The sequence below is a fragment of the Haemaphysalis longicornis genome, unplaced genomic scaffold (genome assembly GCF_048455015.1).
Source record: "Haemaphysalis longicornis isolate Haplotype H1 unplaced genomic scaffold, Haemaphysalis longicornis Haplotype H1 scaffold_2, whole genome shotgun sequence".
Lineage (NCBI taxonomy): Eukaryota > Metazoa > Arthropoda > Arachnida > Ixodida > Ixodidae > Haemaphysalis > Haemaphysalis longicornis.
This window is the reverse complement of record NW_027526295.1, coordinates 65325191-65345492: the sequence shown is the minus strand read 5'-3', so window position 1 is coordinate 65345492 and position 20302 is coordinate 65325191. Positions and strand designations below refer to the sequence as shown.

Genomic DNA, 20302 nt, shown 5'->3' with positions numbered 1-20302 from the left:
CGAATATTTCTTTATTATTGTATTGTTTGGAAAAATATTTCATGATAATTTTTTGGGGGGTGGACGAGAGGCACGGAAGCAGACTAATTAGCTCACTGCGTAGCATGCGACGACTGTTGCGATGGTGTCAGCTGGTAACGGTTTTAGAAGCAGCGAGCGAGTGCGTCGTATCTCACCGTGCTACATTTTTTGTGTGCCTGCACGTCTTCTTTTGTGTGGCTTTACCAGTGGCGCAGCCATAAATATGTTTTGGGTGACATGTGCTTTCATGCCTTAGAATCAAAGATGTCCTCATACGAGTTTTGAATAAATAAAAAGCAAAAATAATGTTTGTTTAGCGTTCCAATTATTACGGCGACAAAGACAACAATTAGACGCTAGAAAACACACTATTACCTGCATGTATTCTTCGTTCCATTATTGAACACGTTAGTGAACACACATACCAAACGATGGGCAGCGGCCGTTCAGAGACATCGGCCCCCACTCGCCGAAATTTCTCTCCTGGTGCCATTCCCTAGCGGCCCATGAGGCAGCGACTGGCGGCAGGCGCCGAAGTTGGCCACGGCCGCTTAATCAAGCGGCTGTATTCGGGACATGTACATGGAATATGAAGACAATGCCCGAGAAGCTACCCCGGCAGGGCAACCACAGTCAGCAGAAGACTGTCCTCCATAAAGCACAGTCTACCAGTCAGACTCGACCAGAGGAGTCGTGGCCGATCATCCACGGCCGAAGCCAACTGTCGACGATGCTCCGGCGTCAACCACTGTACGACAGCCGAGTGTAATGCAGGCCAGACACTCCAGCATGATGACAACCCGGCAAACAACCGCGGAACACCTACACTGGACAGTAGACTCGAAAATCTACTCACATCAAAACGCCCACCATCAAAAATTTTATACACAAATGACTTTAAGAAAGTTGTGTATCTTTTCATTTTCTCGCATTTTGTACTGCAATTTTTTTTGTTTTACTTACTCATGCCGTTTATTCCCAAAGGAGTGATGATTGTAATGTTGTGGTCTGGAAGTTTTGGGCCAGACCACTCAGTATTAAAATGAGCACGCGCCAATAAAATCCAGTCTTGCCGTGTCAGCCTCTCGCTGCATGTCAATCGAAAGAGATGTTGTAAGGGTTTGAATTGAGCTGACGGACGTCGCATAATTTGTTTTGCCAATTTCCAGGAAAACGGGAGTTCCAGCCGCTTCCTGCAACCACACGTCTCGGGAAGGCGTATATGAGAAACCTGGCCGCTTACATGCACTACACATGCGTATCTTTCTCAATTGCCTAAAACTCCACGGCGGAGAAAATCATTACGACAAGCAACCAATACTCGACATATGTTATATCTCTTGGTATACTGCCCCATCCGGACTTCACCGGATGTACAGCTACTTCGCTAAAAACGCATTCAGGGCATTGTTAAACGCGCTGCAGGGAGAAACGCAGTAAGGAATACTTTTAGATGGAGAAGAAGAGGCTTTTATTCTTCAAAAAAATCTTTTGTCATTCGGACTGTCGCAGTAAACAACGCCTACCATCAAGTCCAAGAGGTATGTTGGAGTTTCGTCTTTTCAAACAAAAATACGACTCGTATTGATTAGAGCATACGACAAAACCACACATCCAATGCACAAAACACAAACTATGCCGCGGACAGTTCGTGCATCTCTAAGGTGCTTATCAGCAGTGTAAATTTGCACACTGCGAGTGGCGAAACGTCGAAACCACCACTTTGTAGTCGCAGCACATGTTTCTCATCATGGCGAGATTTTACACCTTTTCTTGCTTCATGAATTCGCAGAGCAATCGAACAAAGCACAAACACCCTGTTCCTAATGTCACGATAACTACACCGTTAGGTTCTCAAAAAGTCGCCCAAAAATTATGAAGAAGCAGTTTCGCAGTAATCTCGGTGACCACCAGAGCAATTCGGCCACTAAGTAAAGAATCCGTCATTCGCATTGAAAAATTTCCGTACAGGGCGCTTAAACGCGATAACCGTTGTGCACGCTCTGGATAGAACAAATTTACGAGACTATGGCGAAACAAAAACGCAAAAAGGAGCAGTAAAAAAGTAATCACTGAAGCGATTTGTCTGGTGGCGTTGTGCGAGGGAGAACTACTTATCAAGGCTAAGGTGTTATGGCAGAAGGAGGCAAACTGTGTTGAAACGGCCGTCGCTTCCATGATTTCCGAGATGTCTTCCACGTAGTTTCAGACACCGAGGGCACTGACGATGGGGTTCGACCGGTAGGCTCTTTCTGCCTGGAGAATGGCCCAGTGCTTAGTTGGAGCGAAGGAGTTCTTTTCAGAGATCCCAGTGACGCCACAAGGGCTTCCTTTCTCTCCTGCTCGCTCTTCATGACTGGGTCTCTTTTCGGGGGCTTCTCGATGAGTACTTCCGGGAGCCACTGGATTGCCGCAATGCTCAGAAAAACCATCAACGCAGCAATCAAGCTGAGCACCAGTTTCGCATGCTCACCGCTAAGCGTCTTCACAAAAATGGCGCACAGTGTTCCGGATGAGCCAAAGAAGAGAGCCATGCTGATGCCTACGCTGCGCCGATCCGTAGGGAAGATTTCCGCGGTGTAGAACAAAACAATGCTCAACGCCCCGGACACGGCAATCTTCGTACCGGCCTGCAGGATGGACTGCACATCCTGACTGCGGAACAGAACGGTAAGGGTCTTTGACGCGGCGAGCATGAAGACCCCGCCCAAGGCGATCAGAGCCGCATTTTTCGGGCCGTACTTGTTTACGGCCAAGCAGATGGCGCCATAGTAGGCTGTGGTCACGAAAACATCGACAAGCTGCCAACTCATACCAGAGACCTCTTCAGTGGCCACCATACCAAAGTAGATCGCATTGAGAGTAAATCTGGTAAAAAATGCTGCAGCCGCTTTGCGGCGAGTAGTGTTCAATTTAAAAGTTCGCTCCTGGGCGAGGGGTGAACCCGTAGTTGACATCTGACTAGGCGCAATCTTCTGCATCTGGTTGACGATGGCCAAGAAAGTGGCCTTGGCCTTGGGCAGGCTTACCCCGTTCACAAGGGCCGCTTCCAGGGCGCCAGCCTGTGCTCGCTGTAGATCCCATGTGACAAGAAGCCAGGCGGGGGATTCGCTGAGAAGACAGCACCAGAGGACCGTGAGCACTGTTGGAACGAGGAGAACGCCCTGGCTCAACTCCCAACGCGGCTCCATGCCGGACACGAAGTGAACGAACGGTGGACCGAACGTCCCTGCCACGGCCGTGTCGAGGATGGTAAAGAGCCAGCGACTAGCGTTTCCGGTGACCTCGTACAATAGTATGAAAATCAGGGTAAAGGTCGAATTGCAGGCCGTGTAGGCGAGCACTCGGGTGGTGAGGAACATTGCGTATGTCTCAGCGACACTGTTGCCGATGGCAGCGATGAGCCACGTGAAAGAGCAAACTATTATCACGGGCTTCCTGCCGAAGCGATCGGAGACGAAGCCAGCCACAGGCGACAACACTGCGTTTGCCAAGATTGCGGCCACGAAGGACAGCCCGTACAGGTACTGGCGATCGCAGACCAGGTTGAACCTGCTAACGATGCTGTCTCTTCGGTCGGCGATGTCGTAGTCCCACCGGTCACAGGATACCACTGTGCTGCCGTTCCGCTTACCTTCCTGTGTTACGAAATGAAAAGGCGTAATCAAACCACCGGCATAACCATTCTGGAATCGGCTCGTTTTCCTTTTCTCGCCAATGAAATAGCTTTAAACAAGAAGAAAAAACGTAGCAGTAACCAGTACATCAAATTATCACAAGCCATCTCGAATTTATACGGGTTGTTTCTGTGACTGGTATCCATCAAGCCGGATTCACAACGTACTTGTGACAAATGCTTGTGTGCACAAGAGTTAAAACCTTCCTCACTTGTTACTTTAGCGAGCAAATTCATTCATATGGGTAGTGCGTACCGAAATCCGCAGACTGCAATCAGCAGAGCTGGTTCGACGAACAGTGCGAGTAACTCTCACTGTAGTGCCGTATTCTATTCGGGTAGCAATGCACATGCAGAATGGGTTCAATTAAGAATGTAGTTTGTCATATTTAGGACATTAGATTATATATTGGATTATTTATTAATCTACCTAATTATCAATCTGATCAATAGAATAATCAAATGAAATATAACAGACTATTTAAGAGATTTTATTTGTAAATAAGCTGACCATATTTACAATTAAGCTCACGTGGTCCGAACACATATCTGATATCTCAAAATCCATGCTACGAAAGCTTTGGTTCCTAAAAATAAAATTAAAAATGGCCCAGAAAGTAGAAGGCTTCTCCATATAACGTATGTATACGTGCAAAACTTGCATATGCCGCTGTTGTCTGAGACACTATTACTGAAAAAGATTCCCGCCAGATGGAAAATATATAAAAAAAGGCGGTAAGATTTATTTTTTCAAAATATGAGGGGAGTGACTTTCCAAAATCTTTGATGCCACTCCTTATTCCAACATTAGAAGCACCCATGGAAAACTACTGGAATCTCATTCTTACATAAATGCATAACTGCCATGTTGAGAATACTTCTCCCACTAATTGTGACACCCCTGACTGCCAGGACCTCAAGACACAGTCATAAGCGCGGTCTAACACTAATTTTTGCTCGCACAACTGCTTTTAAATACAGCTTTTTCCCACGCACACTGTCAGAGTGGCACTCGCTACCACCAGGTGTGTTAGAATCCGGCAAAGCTTTTTGCTTAGGACTGTAGTAGGGTTAAGAAGTGATTTGCCGTCTTTTCTTGTATTATGTGATGTATTTTTATGTATCCTAATGTATTTGATGTGCCTCCTGCATTGTCCGTGACGAGGCTACTCTGGTTTTGCTTAGTCTTTTTTGTATTGTCACCTCCTGCCTTTGCCTAAATATTGGCCTGCGCTACCAACTAATAAATAATAGACACCCTCCGCAGGGCTCGAGCGCCCCTGCATGAAACTGTGCTTGCGAGATTTCTGTTCTTTTTGTTCTTGCTCTAATTTCGTATGCTGGAGCTGTTTTGCGTCATAGCGAACGCGTACTATTTTTCTTGAACGGCTAGAGCCTTTCTGCGTCATTTCGAACGAACCATTTTTTTCTTGCGCGGCTGAAGCCTTTATGCGGCATTTCGACAGTGCCATTTTTTTCTTGTCCAGCCGCTTTTTCCGCTTCATCATCATCATCATCATCATCATCATCACCACCACCACCACCACCACCACCACCAGCCTATCTACGCCCACTTAAGGGAAAAGGCCTATCCCATTATTCTCCAATTACCTCGGTCCTGTGCCAACTGTGACCAATTTATCCCCGCAAACTTCTTGATCTCATCTGCCCATCTAACTTTCGGCCGCCCCCTGCAACGCTTGCCTTCTCTAGTTATCCACTCTGTTACCCTTAATGACCAGCGGTTACCTTGCCTTCGCATTACATGCCCTGCCCACGTCCATTTCTTCTTCTTAATTTCTACTAATATGTCTTTAACACCAGTTTGCTCCCTGACCCACTCCGCTCTCTTCTTGTCCCTTAATGTTACACCTATCATTTTCCGCTCCATTGCCCGCTGAGTCGTTCTCAATTTAAGTTGAACCCTCTTAGTGAGCCTCCAAGTTTCTGCCCCCTAGGAGAGTACCGGTAAGATGCAGCTGTCATACACTTTCTTCTTCAGCGACAATGGGAGGCTGCTATTCATTACCTGAGAATGCCTGCCATATGCACCCCACCTCATTCTGATCCTTCTAATTATCTCTGCCTCATGGTTGGGATCTGGGGTCACAACTTGGCCTAAGTAGATATATTCACTTACCACTTCCACTGCCTCGCCACCTATCTCAAACCGCTGTGCTGTTCCGAGGTTATTGATCATTACTTTAGCTTTCTGCATATTAATTTTCAGGCCCACGGTTCTACTCTGTTCGCCCAGTGCGGAAAGCATGCTTTGCAATTCGTCCCCCGAGTTACTTAGCAGGGCAACGTCATCAGCAAATCTAAGGTTACTGAGGTATTCTCCATTAGCCCTTACTCCCACCTGTTCCCAATCCAATGTTCTGAATACTTCTTGTAAACATGCTGTGAATAACATTGGAGAGATTGTGTCTCCTTGTCTGACACCCTTCCTTATAGGTATTTTACTGCTCTCCCTATGGAGGATGATGGTAGCTGTAGACCCATTGTAGATATCCTCTAGTATTCTTACATAATGCTTATCTATTCCCTGGTTCCGTAATGCCTGAATGACTGCTAGGGTTTCGACCGAGTCAACTGCTTTCTCATAATCTATGAAGGCTATGTATAGGGGTTAAGTATACTCAGCGCACTTCTCTATCACCTGATTGCGCTTACTATCGTAAAAACCAACCCAACGACCGTTCCTAACTAAATGAACGCGAGGCTGCCGGTTACATACACAGATTTTGCTCGAAATGTTCCAGCAGTTTTCTTTGCACTGAACAACGGAGAGATGTATGGCAAGCTCCAGGGGTTCACGAGATTCGAACGGTTACGACTATGTAAACCGCCTGACACCCTGATGACGATTCATCTTGCTCTGCTTGGGTCCGTTATCTCGCAGCGCCGCCTTATTGTTACAGTTCTTGACATCGTCTGTTACCGAGCCACGAAACCAAGGCGAGCCCATTAAGTGCTCTGCACTTGAAAATTGTTCCGACACCGCGCGTACACGGCCATCAATTGACCGCCGATAAGAATTCTGTAACGTTTGCAACCTCACTGTTAGTGAATATAACAGGTCAATTAAACTCGTCGTAATGGTAGAGTCGTCCTAGCCGCGACTGATTTCCTCCCCGTAAGGCCAATGCATCCGCAGCAGGCGGCCATTCCACAATATTGCTACGGCCGTAACGAATGCGGATGTCTTTTAAGTGCGAATGCACTTTATAAGCGACCCTGAATCCCTCGTCCGCCGTCCGCGCTCCCCCTCTCCCCTAGCAACGGCGCGGAGGAGGAGAGAGAGCGTGCGTAGCAACGGTCTCGGCGTAGCAACGGTCTCCTGCTCGGCGTAGCTGCGGGCGGCGCGCCGCTGCGCCGGTTCGCTTCGCGTTCCGTCCGCATGAGGGCGCTCGCTCGTCGGCTCCGCATTCCGACGCTTGAGGGCGCTCGCGCGACGGCGCGCCGCTAACGTCCGGTTCCGTAAAGCAGTCGAGTTTCCGTAGCGCTTCGTCGTTCTAGATGGATCCTTCGCGGGCTTCGCAGTCAAGCATTCGCACTTTGCCATCTTCCCTCTCACTTAAGAAATGCTTGGTTTTTGTTACAAGGTCTGCGACCGGCCAGTCGTGAAGCGGGAACGGGGCAGATCAGACGTCAGCTGGTGGCACGCATGATTTTCTTTTTTTCTGTTCCTGCCAGTCAACGGCAGATTTCACCGTTCCCTCGTACATACGCTATGCAGGTGATTGGGAAATTACCATTGCTTGTAGTATCTAGTGTAAGAATATTTACACTTCACTGTTAAATGCGTAATAATAAACAGTATATCAAACTGGGCGAAATATAGGGCCGCCTTAGCGGCCAATTGTGGTATAGTTCGTTTCAGGATACATAAGATAAAACAAGAATTACAGCCGTTTCTTGTAACTACACTCCCTCCGTCGAAGCCATGTATTGACAGCCGATAGGGATGCAGTAACGTTTACAACTTCACTGCAAACTATGACTGGCAAATTAAACTCTGCTTAATAATACAGCCGTCCTAATAGTCAATTTCATTATATTTGTTTCGAGATATACTTAATACATTGTGTGGGAATCGTTGAGAACCGCGATCCCGAGCCGGCGCGCGCTTCGGGAGAGATTTGTGTGCGGAAACCGGTCCGGCGCTCCGCTGGTTCGTCGGGGTCCCCCGAGAGATGGCACCACCGATCTTTAGTGCGGGTATAGGCGCGCAGGCGCGGGCTGCGCTAACGTGTGGGCGCGGGAGTCGGGACTCGTCGGAGACCCGGTCGGGGCTGGTGCGGCGGAACATCACGGTGGTTGCGGATACCATGTCTCTGTTTGTCGCGCGCCGTGAGTGCCTGCCTCCCGTTCGCAGTCACGAACCGGACGGCCTGATTCGTGAACGCCGTCGAGCCTTGTGCTCGCATGCTTTGGGATTCGCCAAATAAACGGCTGTGCTTCGGCACTACTGTCTATTGTGTTCTCGAATCGGCGAACCTCGCTGGGCTGCCGTAGGCATGGGAGGCCGCGTGGTTGACACGCCGGGAGCTAGCGTGGGGGCCTACCCCAGAGTGCTGGAAAGGTCCCCGAGGAACCCCACATATCCCACAATTGAGAGCTACGGAAAAATGGCTGTGCCGCAATATTCACTTTTGTTGAAGCTACTTTTTTCTACACGCCATGCGGACACACGCAGTTTTCAACGGAACCTAGATTAGCAGAGCTCCGCTTTAAAGCTTTCGCAAACCAATCTGTTTTCTCACATTTAGTCAATGATGCCAATACATTTATAAACAATTTCACACCTAGTAAATAGACTACTCCGGTACAGTTTGTGTCTAGTAAAGGGAGTGGAGTTATCATTACCATGAATGGCGGGCCGTACATGGTGCACTTGCTGAAGCTCGCGTCCTCCTGGAGTGGAATGGAGTGGTTCTTCCACTGGGCAGCAGACAGGGCAGCCAAGTAGTCGGGAGGACTGCACCAGTGGTCTACCTCCCGGCCGAGCAAGAGGTACGACATGGCGTACAGCAGCACACCGAATGAGGACAGCACGCCGCACGTAAGGACGCGGCGCTGATAAGGGCCATGGTGAAGGATGACGTACAGGCTGTCCTGGATGGCGGACCAAGAGTCCTGGACTGCGAAGCCAGGAAGGACGGCTGGCGGTGCAGAGGGCGGTTCTGGTACCCCGGGTAGCGGAGCAGCGGGTGATGGCTTCAGTGGCTCTGCAGCGGTATTCGGGGAGTGGTCCATGTTTCCGTATTTCAGTGGTTTTGAGTGAGCTAGATTCTGAGCGGTTGGCCCGGTACCGTAGAGCTCGAGTGTTCCAGAAACCGTCTTCGCGGAAACACGCGCAATGGTGATAATGATGATGATGGCGGTTATAGCGATGATGTTTTTATGCTTGTTGGGGCTCGGAAAAAGAAGAGCAGTTTTTGCAAGCCGGGCTACGCGCACGAGAGCGTACCTAAAATGGGCCGTTACTGCCTTCGGCAGGAATATATCAGAGTAGAGAACGTCACGGCAATAATAAAATTCCCGAATTCAACAAGGTGTATACAGATGAAATAGACAGAACTTATGAGAAACTACTGCAGTTCACTTGTGTATTATTGCTCATATTTTCGCTCTGGTCGCTACTCTGGCACAGAAGTTATAAAAGCGGAACTATGGTAAGCTCAGTAGACTTGATGTTTTTAGTAGTAGGCAGGTATGGATAATTATTACTCTTCTGCTCTATGCGTTTACCACATTTACCGATAAATTTACAAAAATTACTGACCTGGTTGCTATTTTTTTTCACTCGACACAAAAATCTGAACGTTAGCCGAAAGGGGACTTTGGTTTTATGGGAATCCTGACTCTACCTTAAGTGTTTTTATATATTTTGTGCGTTCCAAATCATTGCCTCCTGTATTTTTACAATGCCAAACGCACTAGCCCGAACCGGCCAACCAAGCCCTCTCCTTCTACTCCGGCCACTCTCCCCTAATCGGTAGCCTTCCCAGCGCTTTAGTCACGTAACCGGCTCGTCTTGGCCGACGCGTGCTGGAAAGCGGCAACGTTGGCAAAACGTGATCCGCTGCGGCTCTGAGTTTTCTAACGCTGACAAGAGCGCCATTACCTGGCAATCTCAAACATTGGTTGCCTTGGCAACCAAGCACAAGCTTCTCTCAAATTCAGTTATGGTTGGGTGATCCCGATTCACATCGGGGTCCCTCCTTACGTACTACTCACTCCCACAGGGAAGTGCGCAATGCGTTTGGCATTGTAAAATACAGGAGGCGATGTCCAAATACATTGCCACTGAGTAATACGCTAGAGCCGGGGTCAGATGAAAGCTAGAGCCCTGTCGCATGAAGCCGACAAGGCAAGGGCCGGAGGGAAAATCAGGGTGAGGGGGATTTTCAGGACCGTCGCAGAGAAAGAAAGTGAAGGCATTATGTTGCTTAGTGTGATGATGGGGGCGAATGCCCACTGAAAGCGATTTTGCTTTGTTCCTGTCTAATCCCATTTATAGGTAAAATTGCCATAACAGCCTTCACAAAAAAGTATCTAGTCTCCCCTCGTCTCCCCTCGCGGGAACCCTGGTGTGATGCGACGCTGAGGGGGTTCAAGCGCAAGCGGAGAGCAACCGTCGACCGAAAGGCCGCCGCAGAGCGGCACACCGGTTATATTCTAGGCACTATATATGCGCAGCACGCCCGACGGAGAGGAAACCGCGGAGAGAGAGAGTACTGCACATGCGCAGCACCGCGCGCAGCGCCGCCCACCGGCGGAGTGAGAGCGCGCTGGGCCGCACACGTTCTCACCTGGGCACGCGCCGGCGCCAGTGCGTCTGCCGCGGCTATGACGCAACACAATCCAACACAATCCACTTTAATCCAATCCAATCCAAGTCAAGCCAAGCCAAGCCAATCCAATCGAATCCAATCGAATGCCCCTCGCGAGAAAGTGTTCGCTATCGAAGAGGAGAGCGAGAGAGTGGCTGCGGACAACGGACGCACGCCGCGGACATCAACGGACGCACGCAGGAAGGACAGGGCCGCCGACAAGAGATGCTCTGAGCGTCGCATCTAAAAAACGATTTTGCTTTGTTGCTGTCTAATCACATTTGAGGGTAAAATTTACTTATCAGCATTCATAAGAAAGTAACAAGTGAAAGGGAATTGTGACTTCGTGCCGGCGGGCATGGGTAGTACTGTACCGTGGGGCACAAGTTTCCGACCCCTGCCCTTGAGTACCCCACATAAACGGGAGAGTGCGAAATGAAATGCCGACAGAGATAAACACCAAACTACCAGCACCACTAATTGCACTTGGCAACGCTGGTTTACAATCGTTACTTACCTTTCATCACAGAAAAAAAATACCTCACCCCTCAGGAGCGGTGAAAGGGGAAATTTTATTCATCGTGAGCATTGATCAGGGTTATCCGTAAGCAGGACACTACATGCACTCATCTTTAAATAAGTACCTGAAAATGGTAAATACTTCACTCCAGAGGGGATATACAACTAACTTACCATCCAACGACTTAGCATTCGATGGCTCTTGCCGTTGCCGAAAAACATTTTAAATGCAGAGCATTTCTCTAACTGACGATGTCACCCGGCGTTGTCGGCGTGCCTCGGCGTCCGCAACAGCCGTTCCAGGTGCGCCCTCTCCCCCACTCCTCCTCTCCCGCATCCAGTGCCGGATTAGGAAACTTGGGGGCCCGGGGCTACTGTGTCCTTGGGGCCCCAATGATGATGATGACGACGACGACGACGACGATGATGATGATGATGACGATTCCGCTTTATTGTGCTTAATTTTTCGGGGCCCATGTTATGCTGTGCGATCACTGATAAATTATGCATAATTTACAGTTTCTGGAAACAAATTTCTTGGCTTGATGTCTAGTATTATATAACGAATTTTATCCGGCGGAAAATTGAGTATTGTTCGATAAATGGTCCATTACAAATTCACAATTAATCGATGTGCCTCGTCGGCCTGCAAATGTCATTGAACAGAAGAGTATTCTCTTATAAGAGGCACATTTTATTAAAGATTTAAGGTTGTAGTTTTAAACGTATAAAAATCAACAGGACAAATGTATTGTCGCGAGTTGTAATGAGTAAAGTATTTTTCGGTTGTGCGGCGTCGGTTTGGAACCAAATCCCCGGTCTTTGGCTGATTTGGCAGGGGGGCTCAGCATGGAGATGGTGTTGAAAGTTTCGGAGATTGTGACCAGTGTGACGAATTCGAGATGTTGTTGATATGATGAACGGAAGTGAATAATATATATATAACTATATATATTAACAAAGCGGAAATAAGAACTTCAAAACTCCAGTTAGACTGCAGCTGCAAAGGCATGAACACCCCTAGAGCGCCCCAAACTCAAACTCTTCTCTCCCGCATGATCCTAGAGTACACAAACCACGGTGTAAGAAATAACTATTCTTACACCGTCACATAAACCGTTCAAGCGACAACGACCGGGACTCGTTTCCTACAGCAAGATCTGTCAAATCAACCACAACACAACTGTATCCATAAATGAAGCCATAAAGAGAAAACATAAGTTTACTTCTTTCAAAGGATTGGCTCGTTAGAATTGTACTGACACCACTTTTAACGTAAACGTCGCTCAAATAAGCTACATAACTAGAAAATAAGTGAATGGCCATGCGACGCACTAGCTCATTTTCCGCAACAAAACCTATGATGCCATGCTAGCCGGCTCTGCGATCGGCGGAGGGCGGCAAAAGAAAATGCAAAGTAGGCAGAGCTTAGAAGCTTTCCGAACGAGCTATTTGCGGTTAAATTTAGGGTACATTATTTTAAAACCGTAATAATGGTGGGGCAAACAGTAGAAGTTACGAAATCACATGTAAACATAGAAGCCTCATCATTGTACTGTACCAAAGGGGGCTGGGGCCTCTGTCCGGCTTTGTAGCCTTTATTCCCAGCATGCCTCCTCGTACTTCTGAGGAAATAAAATCTTCGAATCTTTGAATCTTTAAGTACCGACGGGTACTGGTGTTCGTACGGCGCGCACTATGCTTAGCTACACTGGACTACGGGACTTTGGGGTTGTCTGAGATGATACTGGCCGATTGACGCAGGCAACGGTGTCTTACGTGACCATATTTGTCTAGTGAGCACAATGTTTCACGAAACGATTATTTTCTCTCTGAACAAGAACAAGCCAGATTTAAATACGGTAAAAACAAACCAAAGGCCAAAAACGGCTTGCCACGGTATGGTGGCGTCATTTAGGTTCAATAATGGTGAACTAAGTCTTCCCAATCGGCTGCAGAGCGGTAGGTTCCGGTGATGCCATTGCAGACCACGAAAACGCACTATTACGGAGAAAATCAAAATTTTATCTTAATTAATTTCTCAGTGAATGAAGCATTGTTTGCATTGGGACACGCGCTGGGGGCAATTATAAAACACGAAATCTTGCAAATAACACAAATTTGTATTTTTCTTCATGGCTCGTTTAACTTCCGATGCCACCCTCAATCTGCCTAGCATCAACGGTCGGGACCCCAGGTCTCACGAGACACTGTCTAGCTCGAATGAGCCGCCAAGAACCTTCTTCATGGTAACACCTCGGCATTTCTACAATGTTCCTCTAGTTCTCCACCTGCATATATGAGAGGGCTCAAAGTCCGCGCAGGCAGCTGTCACTCACAGACATCTGCCCAACAGTTGGCCGCCACGGCTTACTGGCCAAAATCCTGTAGGTTACCCGCGCAGACGAGAAAGCACGCGGCGGTTAGAACACGCGCCGCCTGTGAAGGAGGTTGGGGGATGGCGCAGAGGTGCAGCGACACTCAACCTTCCTATCGCAGCACGATTACCACAAATACGATAAGCAGAAAAATGTATCTTTTTGGGCTGGATAGCGGTCCGTTTCGTGCATTGGTTTGCGGATGGCCGTCGAGCGTTCAGTGGCAATGAACTTATGTTGCGTTGCTGTGATGGTCTAGATATTCGGCAAGCCGCTGCACATTAACGGGTCCCCTTTGGGTTGGAGAGTGTCAGGTGAGTGCGAGAGATGGCATCAGACAACAGTTTAATAGGGGTAGAATGTCTCTGCTCACCCCCGCGCTGCTGCTCCCGTTGGTGCCGCACAACAGTTACAGCAGCCAGTAGTTCGTTGTCGGTCGGTCGGGTCGTCGTTCGGTCGTCACTGACAGTGAAAACACGATGAAGTTTCTCGTCTAGATCCGGGATCTACGACGGAGGCGAGTCGGGGTCGACCTCTCGCTTTCGAGTCCTCAGCACGACTGCCTCGTTCACTGTTTTTCCCGCGCTCCTTCGGGGGTTCCTCTCCTCCTGCCGCCGTGCCCAAGCGGGACCAGATCTGCGGGCCGCCCTTTGCTCCGAACCCTCCGCCGGCTTATGCCAAAGCGAAAAGCCCCCACGGGGACAAACAGCTTACCGTCCCCGAGTCGCGGCGCAGGTCCGTTTCCAAGACGGCATCGAAGGGGTCGCAAGCAGGATGGGTTTTTAAGTGGACGCAGCTTTCATGGTCCCGAAAGGAAACAGACGTTGTTGTTCTTTGTCTGGCGACCACGCCTGTGCTCTTCACACCGCCTAGGCCTTCTGATTCCCCGGCTCTAAGAAAGCTGCTGGGGTGGAGCTGGCCCGACGGCCTCGGCGTCTACACGGAGTGCGCCTCGAAAAATACGCTACAAATGGAGCCGTTCGGACGCGTAGCTTCCGCAACGCTTGCCCTCGGACAGCCTGCACAGGTTACACCACAGAAGCGCGGGTTGAAGCGGAACGACCACGCGAGTGGCGTACTCAACCTTTGAACATTTAAAAATCCATTCGCTCACCATTGGCGCAGGTGCAAGTGCATTCCAGCATACAAAAATACACAGGTTGTGCGCAGATCAAGCAGCAAATGAAAATGAGAAATCCTCGAGGCATTTTGCATTGGCGAATAAGGCGACGGCTGTGTCAGCGCCTCTTTCGAGGCATTGTCCAAAACAGAAGTATGGCTCCTGAATCGCAGATTAGCGAGCACGAGCGTAAAATGAATGAGGCTTCTCCTTTTTTCTGTTATGCTTCAGGTTTTTTTCCCTTGCGTCAAATCGATCGTTGAACCCCCAAAGACCCAAATCGCGAACGAAGAACCAAGCAATGCGACGAATTTTCGCGCACTACGTGAACGTTTCTAGGGAATGTATACATACGCGTGGTTTATGCGATAAAGGCATACTATTGTACTCCTGCCGGCCCATCTCACAAGGTTAGGTCTGCCCACTTGCTAACTCACTCACTCACTCACTCACTCACTCACTCACTCACTCACTCACTCACTCACTCACTCACTCACTCACTCACTCACTCACTCACTCACTCACTCACTCACTCACTCACTCACTCACTCACTCACTCACTCACTCACTCACTCACTCACTCACTCACTCGCCCACTTGCTAACTCACTCACTCACTCACTCACTCACTCACTCACTCACTCACTCACTCACTCACTCACTCACTCACTCACTCACTCACTCACTCACTCACTCACTCAATCACTCACTCAGTGTTCAGTCTGCTAGTTCGGTACAGGAAGAGTTAAGTATAAACATAACAGCAATGGAAACAATATCTTCTGCTTTATCATTTTGAAAAGATCACTCGCGATTGTGTCTTAGAAAGTGCAACAGTTCAGGTAGTGCTAACAAACTGAATCACTTGAGCGAGAATAATCGAGTCCATATCAATCGCCCTTATGCTATTTAAATTTCAAAACTTTATAGAACGGGTCGTCACTAGGTTTATGAAACGGGTAGTCACCGCAATGAACTGTCAAGCGCTATAAATTGAAAATTCTTACAAACTGTGTACGAAGATATTTGACCTCCTAGGGCAATTATTAAGTTGTCAACAATCACATTTAAAGTTCATCGGTTTAAACAATTTACAATGTTCTTCAGGCATTGTTTCATTATTCGCATGCCTGATCCTTCCTTATACCGAAACGTCCGCGCACTGAAACGTTCACGTACTTAGAGGTCCGTTTACCGAAAAGACTACTGAAACGACCTGTGCCGAAAGAGACAGGAGCCGAGCTCGGGGCCTTTTTATGTGGCTTCTTAGGCACCGTCAAGCTGTGTACCCGCGACTTTTGGTATAAGACGTTTTCTAAGAAACCTCCAGAAAACGAGGAGTTGGAGTAATTAAATCGAATTGAAGTGGACTCGAAGGTTGTCAACCGTAGCGTGAGGGGCCCCCACACCTGCCCAGCTGTCACGAGTTAGTCAGCTTCGGTGTGAAAATGAGGTTGAAGCTCCTTTCTTAAACTTTCGATGCGGACACCAAGCACACTCAAGAACTTTTTTTTTCATGTGGTCGAGCGGGGCCCCTGACAAGGGTGGGGCCCGGGGCTGCAGCCCCCGTAGCCCCCCCCTTTAATCCGGCCCTGCCCGCATCACGCTACCCTCCTCACTCTTAACAACAGGTGTCCGCACCCCTCCCCCAACACTATATTAAAAAATACTACTTACCGGTGCCTGGTTTCAATTCCACGACCCTGCGGGCGGAACGCAAGGTACATGGTGCTCTACCCACTGCGCCACAAAGCCGACACAGCATGGAAGGCTACGAACGCGCCTTATATCCTTGACTCATTCAAACTACGTCAAAAAGCTGCTGATACAACGCATTCACTACCTGTGGGTGGAACGCGAGGTACATGGTGCTCTTCCCACTGCGCCACAAAACCGACACAGAATGAAAGGCTACGAACGCGCCTTATATCCTTGACTCATTCAAACTACGTCAAGAAGCTGCTGATACAACGCATTCACTACCACCAACTCCCCAAACACTAAACGTTAACGCAATACACCCACCCCCTATGCGACGCATTTACTCGAGTTCCCCTCGCGGGGAGATGGGCCCTTTTTGCTGAAGACTGCATGATTTACCCTATTAAATACAATAAAGCTTTCAAAACTTATCTGAACTCTATCAATGCGTGACGCTCATCTTGGCTAATAACCCTAAAGCCGTCTAAATCTTAGTACATGTCCTTCACAAATTGCACCTCCAGAACCCACCTCCTATGTTCTTGATAATGCTACCATTGGCCCCGTCTCCACTTATAAATATTTTGGAGTTCACTTTCAACCTGACCTGTCATGTCATCATCACAGACAACATGTCAAGGTTTTCTACACTGCAAGTCCGTTTTGGCTGTTATTTACTTCAGTTCGGGTGGTTTTGTATGCTTTAGGCGCGTTTATGCTTTAGGCGCGTTTATACTCGTTAGGCGCGTTTATGCACGTTTGTGCTGTGATATAACCCCCATAAGCAAACTCACGTGACGGCTGGCTGTCTGACTAGGAAACGCCTATACGTGTGTTACCAGCGCCTTGGGCGTGACTACGGAGAATATGCAAACGACTACGAAGGAGGAGCGTTTTCGGGAACACCATCATTGTGAGATTTGATTTCTCACTTCTGGAAGCCAGCGCTCGAGATCCTTCAGAACCTCCCGGAGGGTTCACCCTTGTTGTAATGTGCGACAATACGGGGGACATGGAGGTACGACTACCAGTCGTTTACTGTTACGGACTCCTTGAGCGCCACTTCTTGGTTCGACACCGGCCAACTGCCCAGATTCGTACTTAAAACATCTTCGACGAGGAGGGAAATAAGAAAAGAATTAAAAACTGAAACTCTTGTACTCTTGTGAGGATGGGAGACCATTAAAGCTGCATTGGTAGATTACGATTTTGAGTTTTGTATGGTGACTAACTCTATTAATCGAATGAAGGTGCGCACGCATAACGTGGTTTTGTGCCGTCACCGAGGAATTGCCAGAACGGAAGCCTGGGCTAGTTGGGCAAGTGAGTGAGTGAGTGAAGACTTTATTAAAATCGCCTGCAGGCGGCCTCCGTTACCTAAGTGCCGTGACGCGGCCCTACGTCTTTCCGGCTGGGCTCTTTACTAGGCAGCTCCCTCGCTACTAGTGTCGAGGTCCTCCGGCCTGCCCGCGCTGGGCGGCAGGGCCCTTTCGGCTTTCGCTCGGGCGATGCTGTTCAAGTTCCGTCAGGATCTGCTGGATGGCCTGTAGTTGTACGTCCTTGTCACTGCTCCGCGCCGCGGTCAGGTACCATGGCGGGATCTTTGTTTCCATTGACGCTTCTGTAGGTCTTGCCGAGCAGTCCCGCAGGATGTGAGCCATCGTAGCCCGCGCACTGCGGCACACTTTGCACGTATCGTCCTCGTATTGCTCGGGGCACACATGCTTCATGATGACCGCGGTCAGTAAGCAACCCGTCTGCAATTGTCTTAGTACCACCGCTTGCTCCCTGGCCAGGTCGGGGTGCGGCGGCGCCATTTCTCTTCTTCTCATCCTATAGTATGTCGTGATTTCGTTATATGTCCCCATCATGTCTTTGGTTTCCCCCCACAGTTCTGCAGACGGGTTCGCTCCAGCCTCGCGGCCAGTTAACACTCGCGCGGTAGAGTTAGCCGTCTCATTGTGATTCACATATTGTTCTGACACTTCGTTCCCCGCGTGTGCGGGGAACCACTTCACTGTCACGTGCCTGTTCGCGAAGTCCAGCGAGGCGAGCGACCTCACTGCTCTACTACACACTCTCCCTCTGGCGAAGTTCCGCACGGCCCCTTTAGAGTCGCACAGAATGGTCCTGGTGTGTGGGTCCGCGATGGCTAAGTCTATAGCCACCTCTTCGGCACATCTCGCCTCACGTGCCCGGACACTTGCCGCGGTGACTGTTGAGCCGGTCTTGGCGTCGATGACCACCGCCGCGTACGTCTTCTTGCCTCGATACTCTTCCGCGTCCACGTACCTCGTGCCCGGCATCTCAGCGTGCATCTCGACCATGGCCTTGGCTCGAGCCTTCCGCAGTTCTCCGCTGTGTTCGGGGTCCATGTTCTTTGGAACGGGGTAGACCCACATTCCTCTCCTGATGTTTTCGGGTACGTCTTCTTGTTCGCATAGCTCTTCCTCGCTCGTACCGGGGTCTAGACCCAGTCTAGCGAAGATGGCCCTGCCCGTCTTGGTTTCCTTGAGCCTCTCGATTTGGGCGGCTCGCTGTGCTTCTCCGATCTCCTCGAGCGTGTTGTGCACGCCGAGGGCCAGCAACTTCTCGGTGCTCGTGCAGTCGAGAAGTCCGAGTGCGGCCTTGTGGGCTTTCCGTATCATCGCGTTGATCTTGTTTTGTTCGTCTAACCGCCAGTTATGGAAGGCGGCGACGTACGCCACGTGGCTTATGGCGAACGATTGAACTAGCCGTAGCAGGCTGTCCTCTTGCATGCCAGCCTTTCTGTTGGCGACCCTCTTTATGAGGCGTGTGGCCGCGGTGACCTTAGCCGAAAGGCGATTGATGGTTTCGCCGTTCGTGCGACGTTTCTCGATTAACATGCCCAGCACTCGGATCTTCCCGACCTCCGGGATCACCTGTCCGTTGCTGGTTCGGATTATGATCTTGTCTTTTTCCGCGGCTTCCTCTTCCGCGGGATTCGCCACCAGGGGGCTGACGCAGCCAGACGAGCTTCGCTTCGGCTCCCGCTTTATGCCTCCCAAACAGCGAATCTGCACTAGCGCTGACTAAACGACCACTAACATCGAGCGCCGGACTTTGAGACGTCTCATCTGACACCAAGGTGAGACAAATCGGACCTCGAAAGCCCAGATTGTCGGCCACGGGAAACAGCCAGCGCGCAGCGCCCGCTAGGCCTACTTTGTAGGCCTAGCTCTTTGGAACAACAACCGAGCCGCCGCCGGGTGACCATGTGCGACGCGCTATCACAGCCCGCACCCCAGATCGCCGACATGGAATTTGATCAGCTCAGTGGACGCACCATTCACCCTGACAACCCGTGGATCCAGCACATTAAAAAACGCAAGCCAACCAACGTCCCGGCCGCGCAAACAAGCCCTATCGCCCATGTGCGCCGACCACCTGCCACGCCGCCCTCCAAGACGGCGGCCCGTGATCCGCCACCAAGACTCCCAACAAGCAACTACACGATCATCTACCGACCGCGCGCGGGGCTCAACCTCGCTAGGCTGACCACCACACCACTCACCGAAGCTTTTGCAGCCAAATGTGAGCTCGACCTGCCGTCCTTCTATAAGAAAGTTACCCTGCTTGTGCAACCGACTCAGAATGTGATCGTCGCAAGTACGCCCGACCCTGACCTTGCCATCACACTCAGCAACATACAAACGCTTCAGATCACAACAGGACTTTGCGAATTTGCCGCCTATATGAAGCCTCCACCCGGCACCTGCCGGGGTGTCATCCACGGTCTGGAAGCCACCATTACCGACTCAAACCTCCACGACTATCTTCTAGGAAACGAGCCGGCCCTCATCCACGCACGATTCATGGGTCAGACTCGATCGGTGCTTCTGACTTTCCAAGGTAACCACGTGCCCTTCTACGTGAAGGTGGGCAGCGTCCTCCACCGTTGCCGACCATTTCGCCGGTGTGTGCAAGTTTGCCGCGTGTGTGGTGAACTTGGGCATCGCATGGACGTGTGTCCCCAACCTGAGGACTCCAAGTGTGCAGACTGTGGCCAGTCCTCGCCAGCCAAG

At 49.9% G+C, this 20302-nt stretch overlaps 1 protein-coding gene across 1 annotated transcript; it reads right to left on the bottom strand.

Moving 5' to 3' along the window:
* Positions 1 to 2144: 2144 nt before the first annotated feature.
* On the bottom strand, positions 2145 to 8959 carry LOC144168022 (organic cation transporter protein-like). Its single transcript, XM_077697116.1, has 2 exons — positions 8570 to 8959; positions 2145 to 3659 (listed from the first exon to the last, which is right to left on the bottom strand). The coding sequence occupies exons 1-2, from the start codon at positions 8957 to 8959 to the stop codon at positions 2145 to 2147; spliced, it is 1905 nt and encodes a 634-aa protein (XP_077553242.1).
* Positions 8960 to 20302: the final 11343 nt, after the last annotated feature.

Excerpts from the sequence above, each read along its gene's own strand:
- LOC144168022 (XM_077697116.1), bottom strand. The coding sequence starts at position 8,959 with ATGGACCACTCCCCGAATACCGCTGCAGAGCCACTGAAGCCATCACCC. Across the intron at positions 3,660-8,569 it reads TGTACGGCCCGCCATTCATG|GAAGGTAAGCGGAACGGCAG; the intron begins GTAATGATAACT and ends TTCGTAACACAG.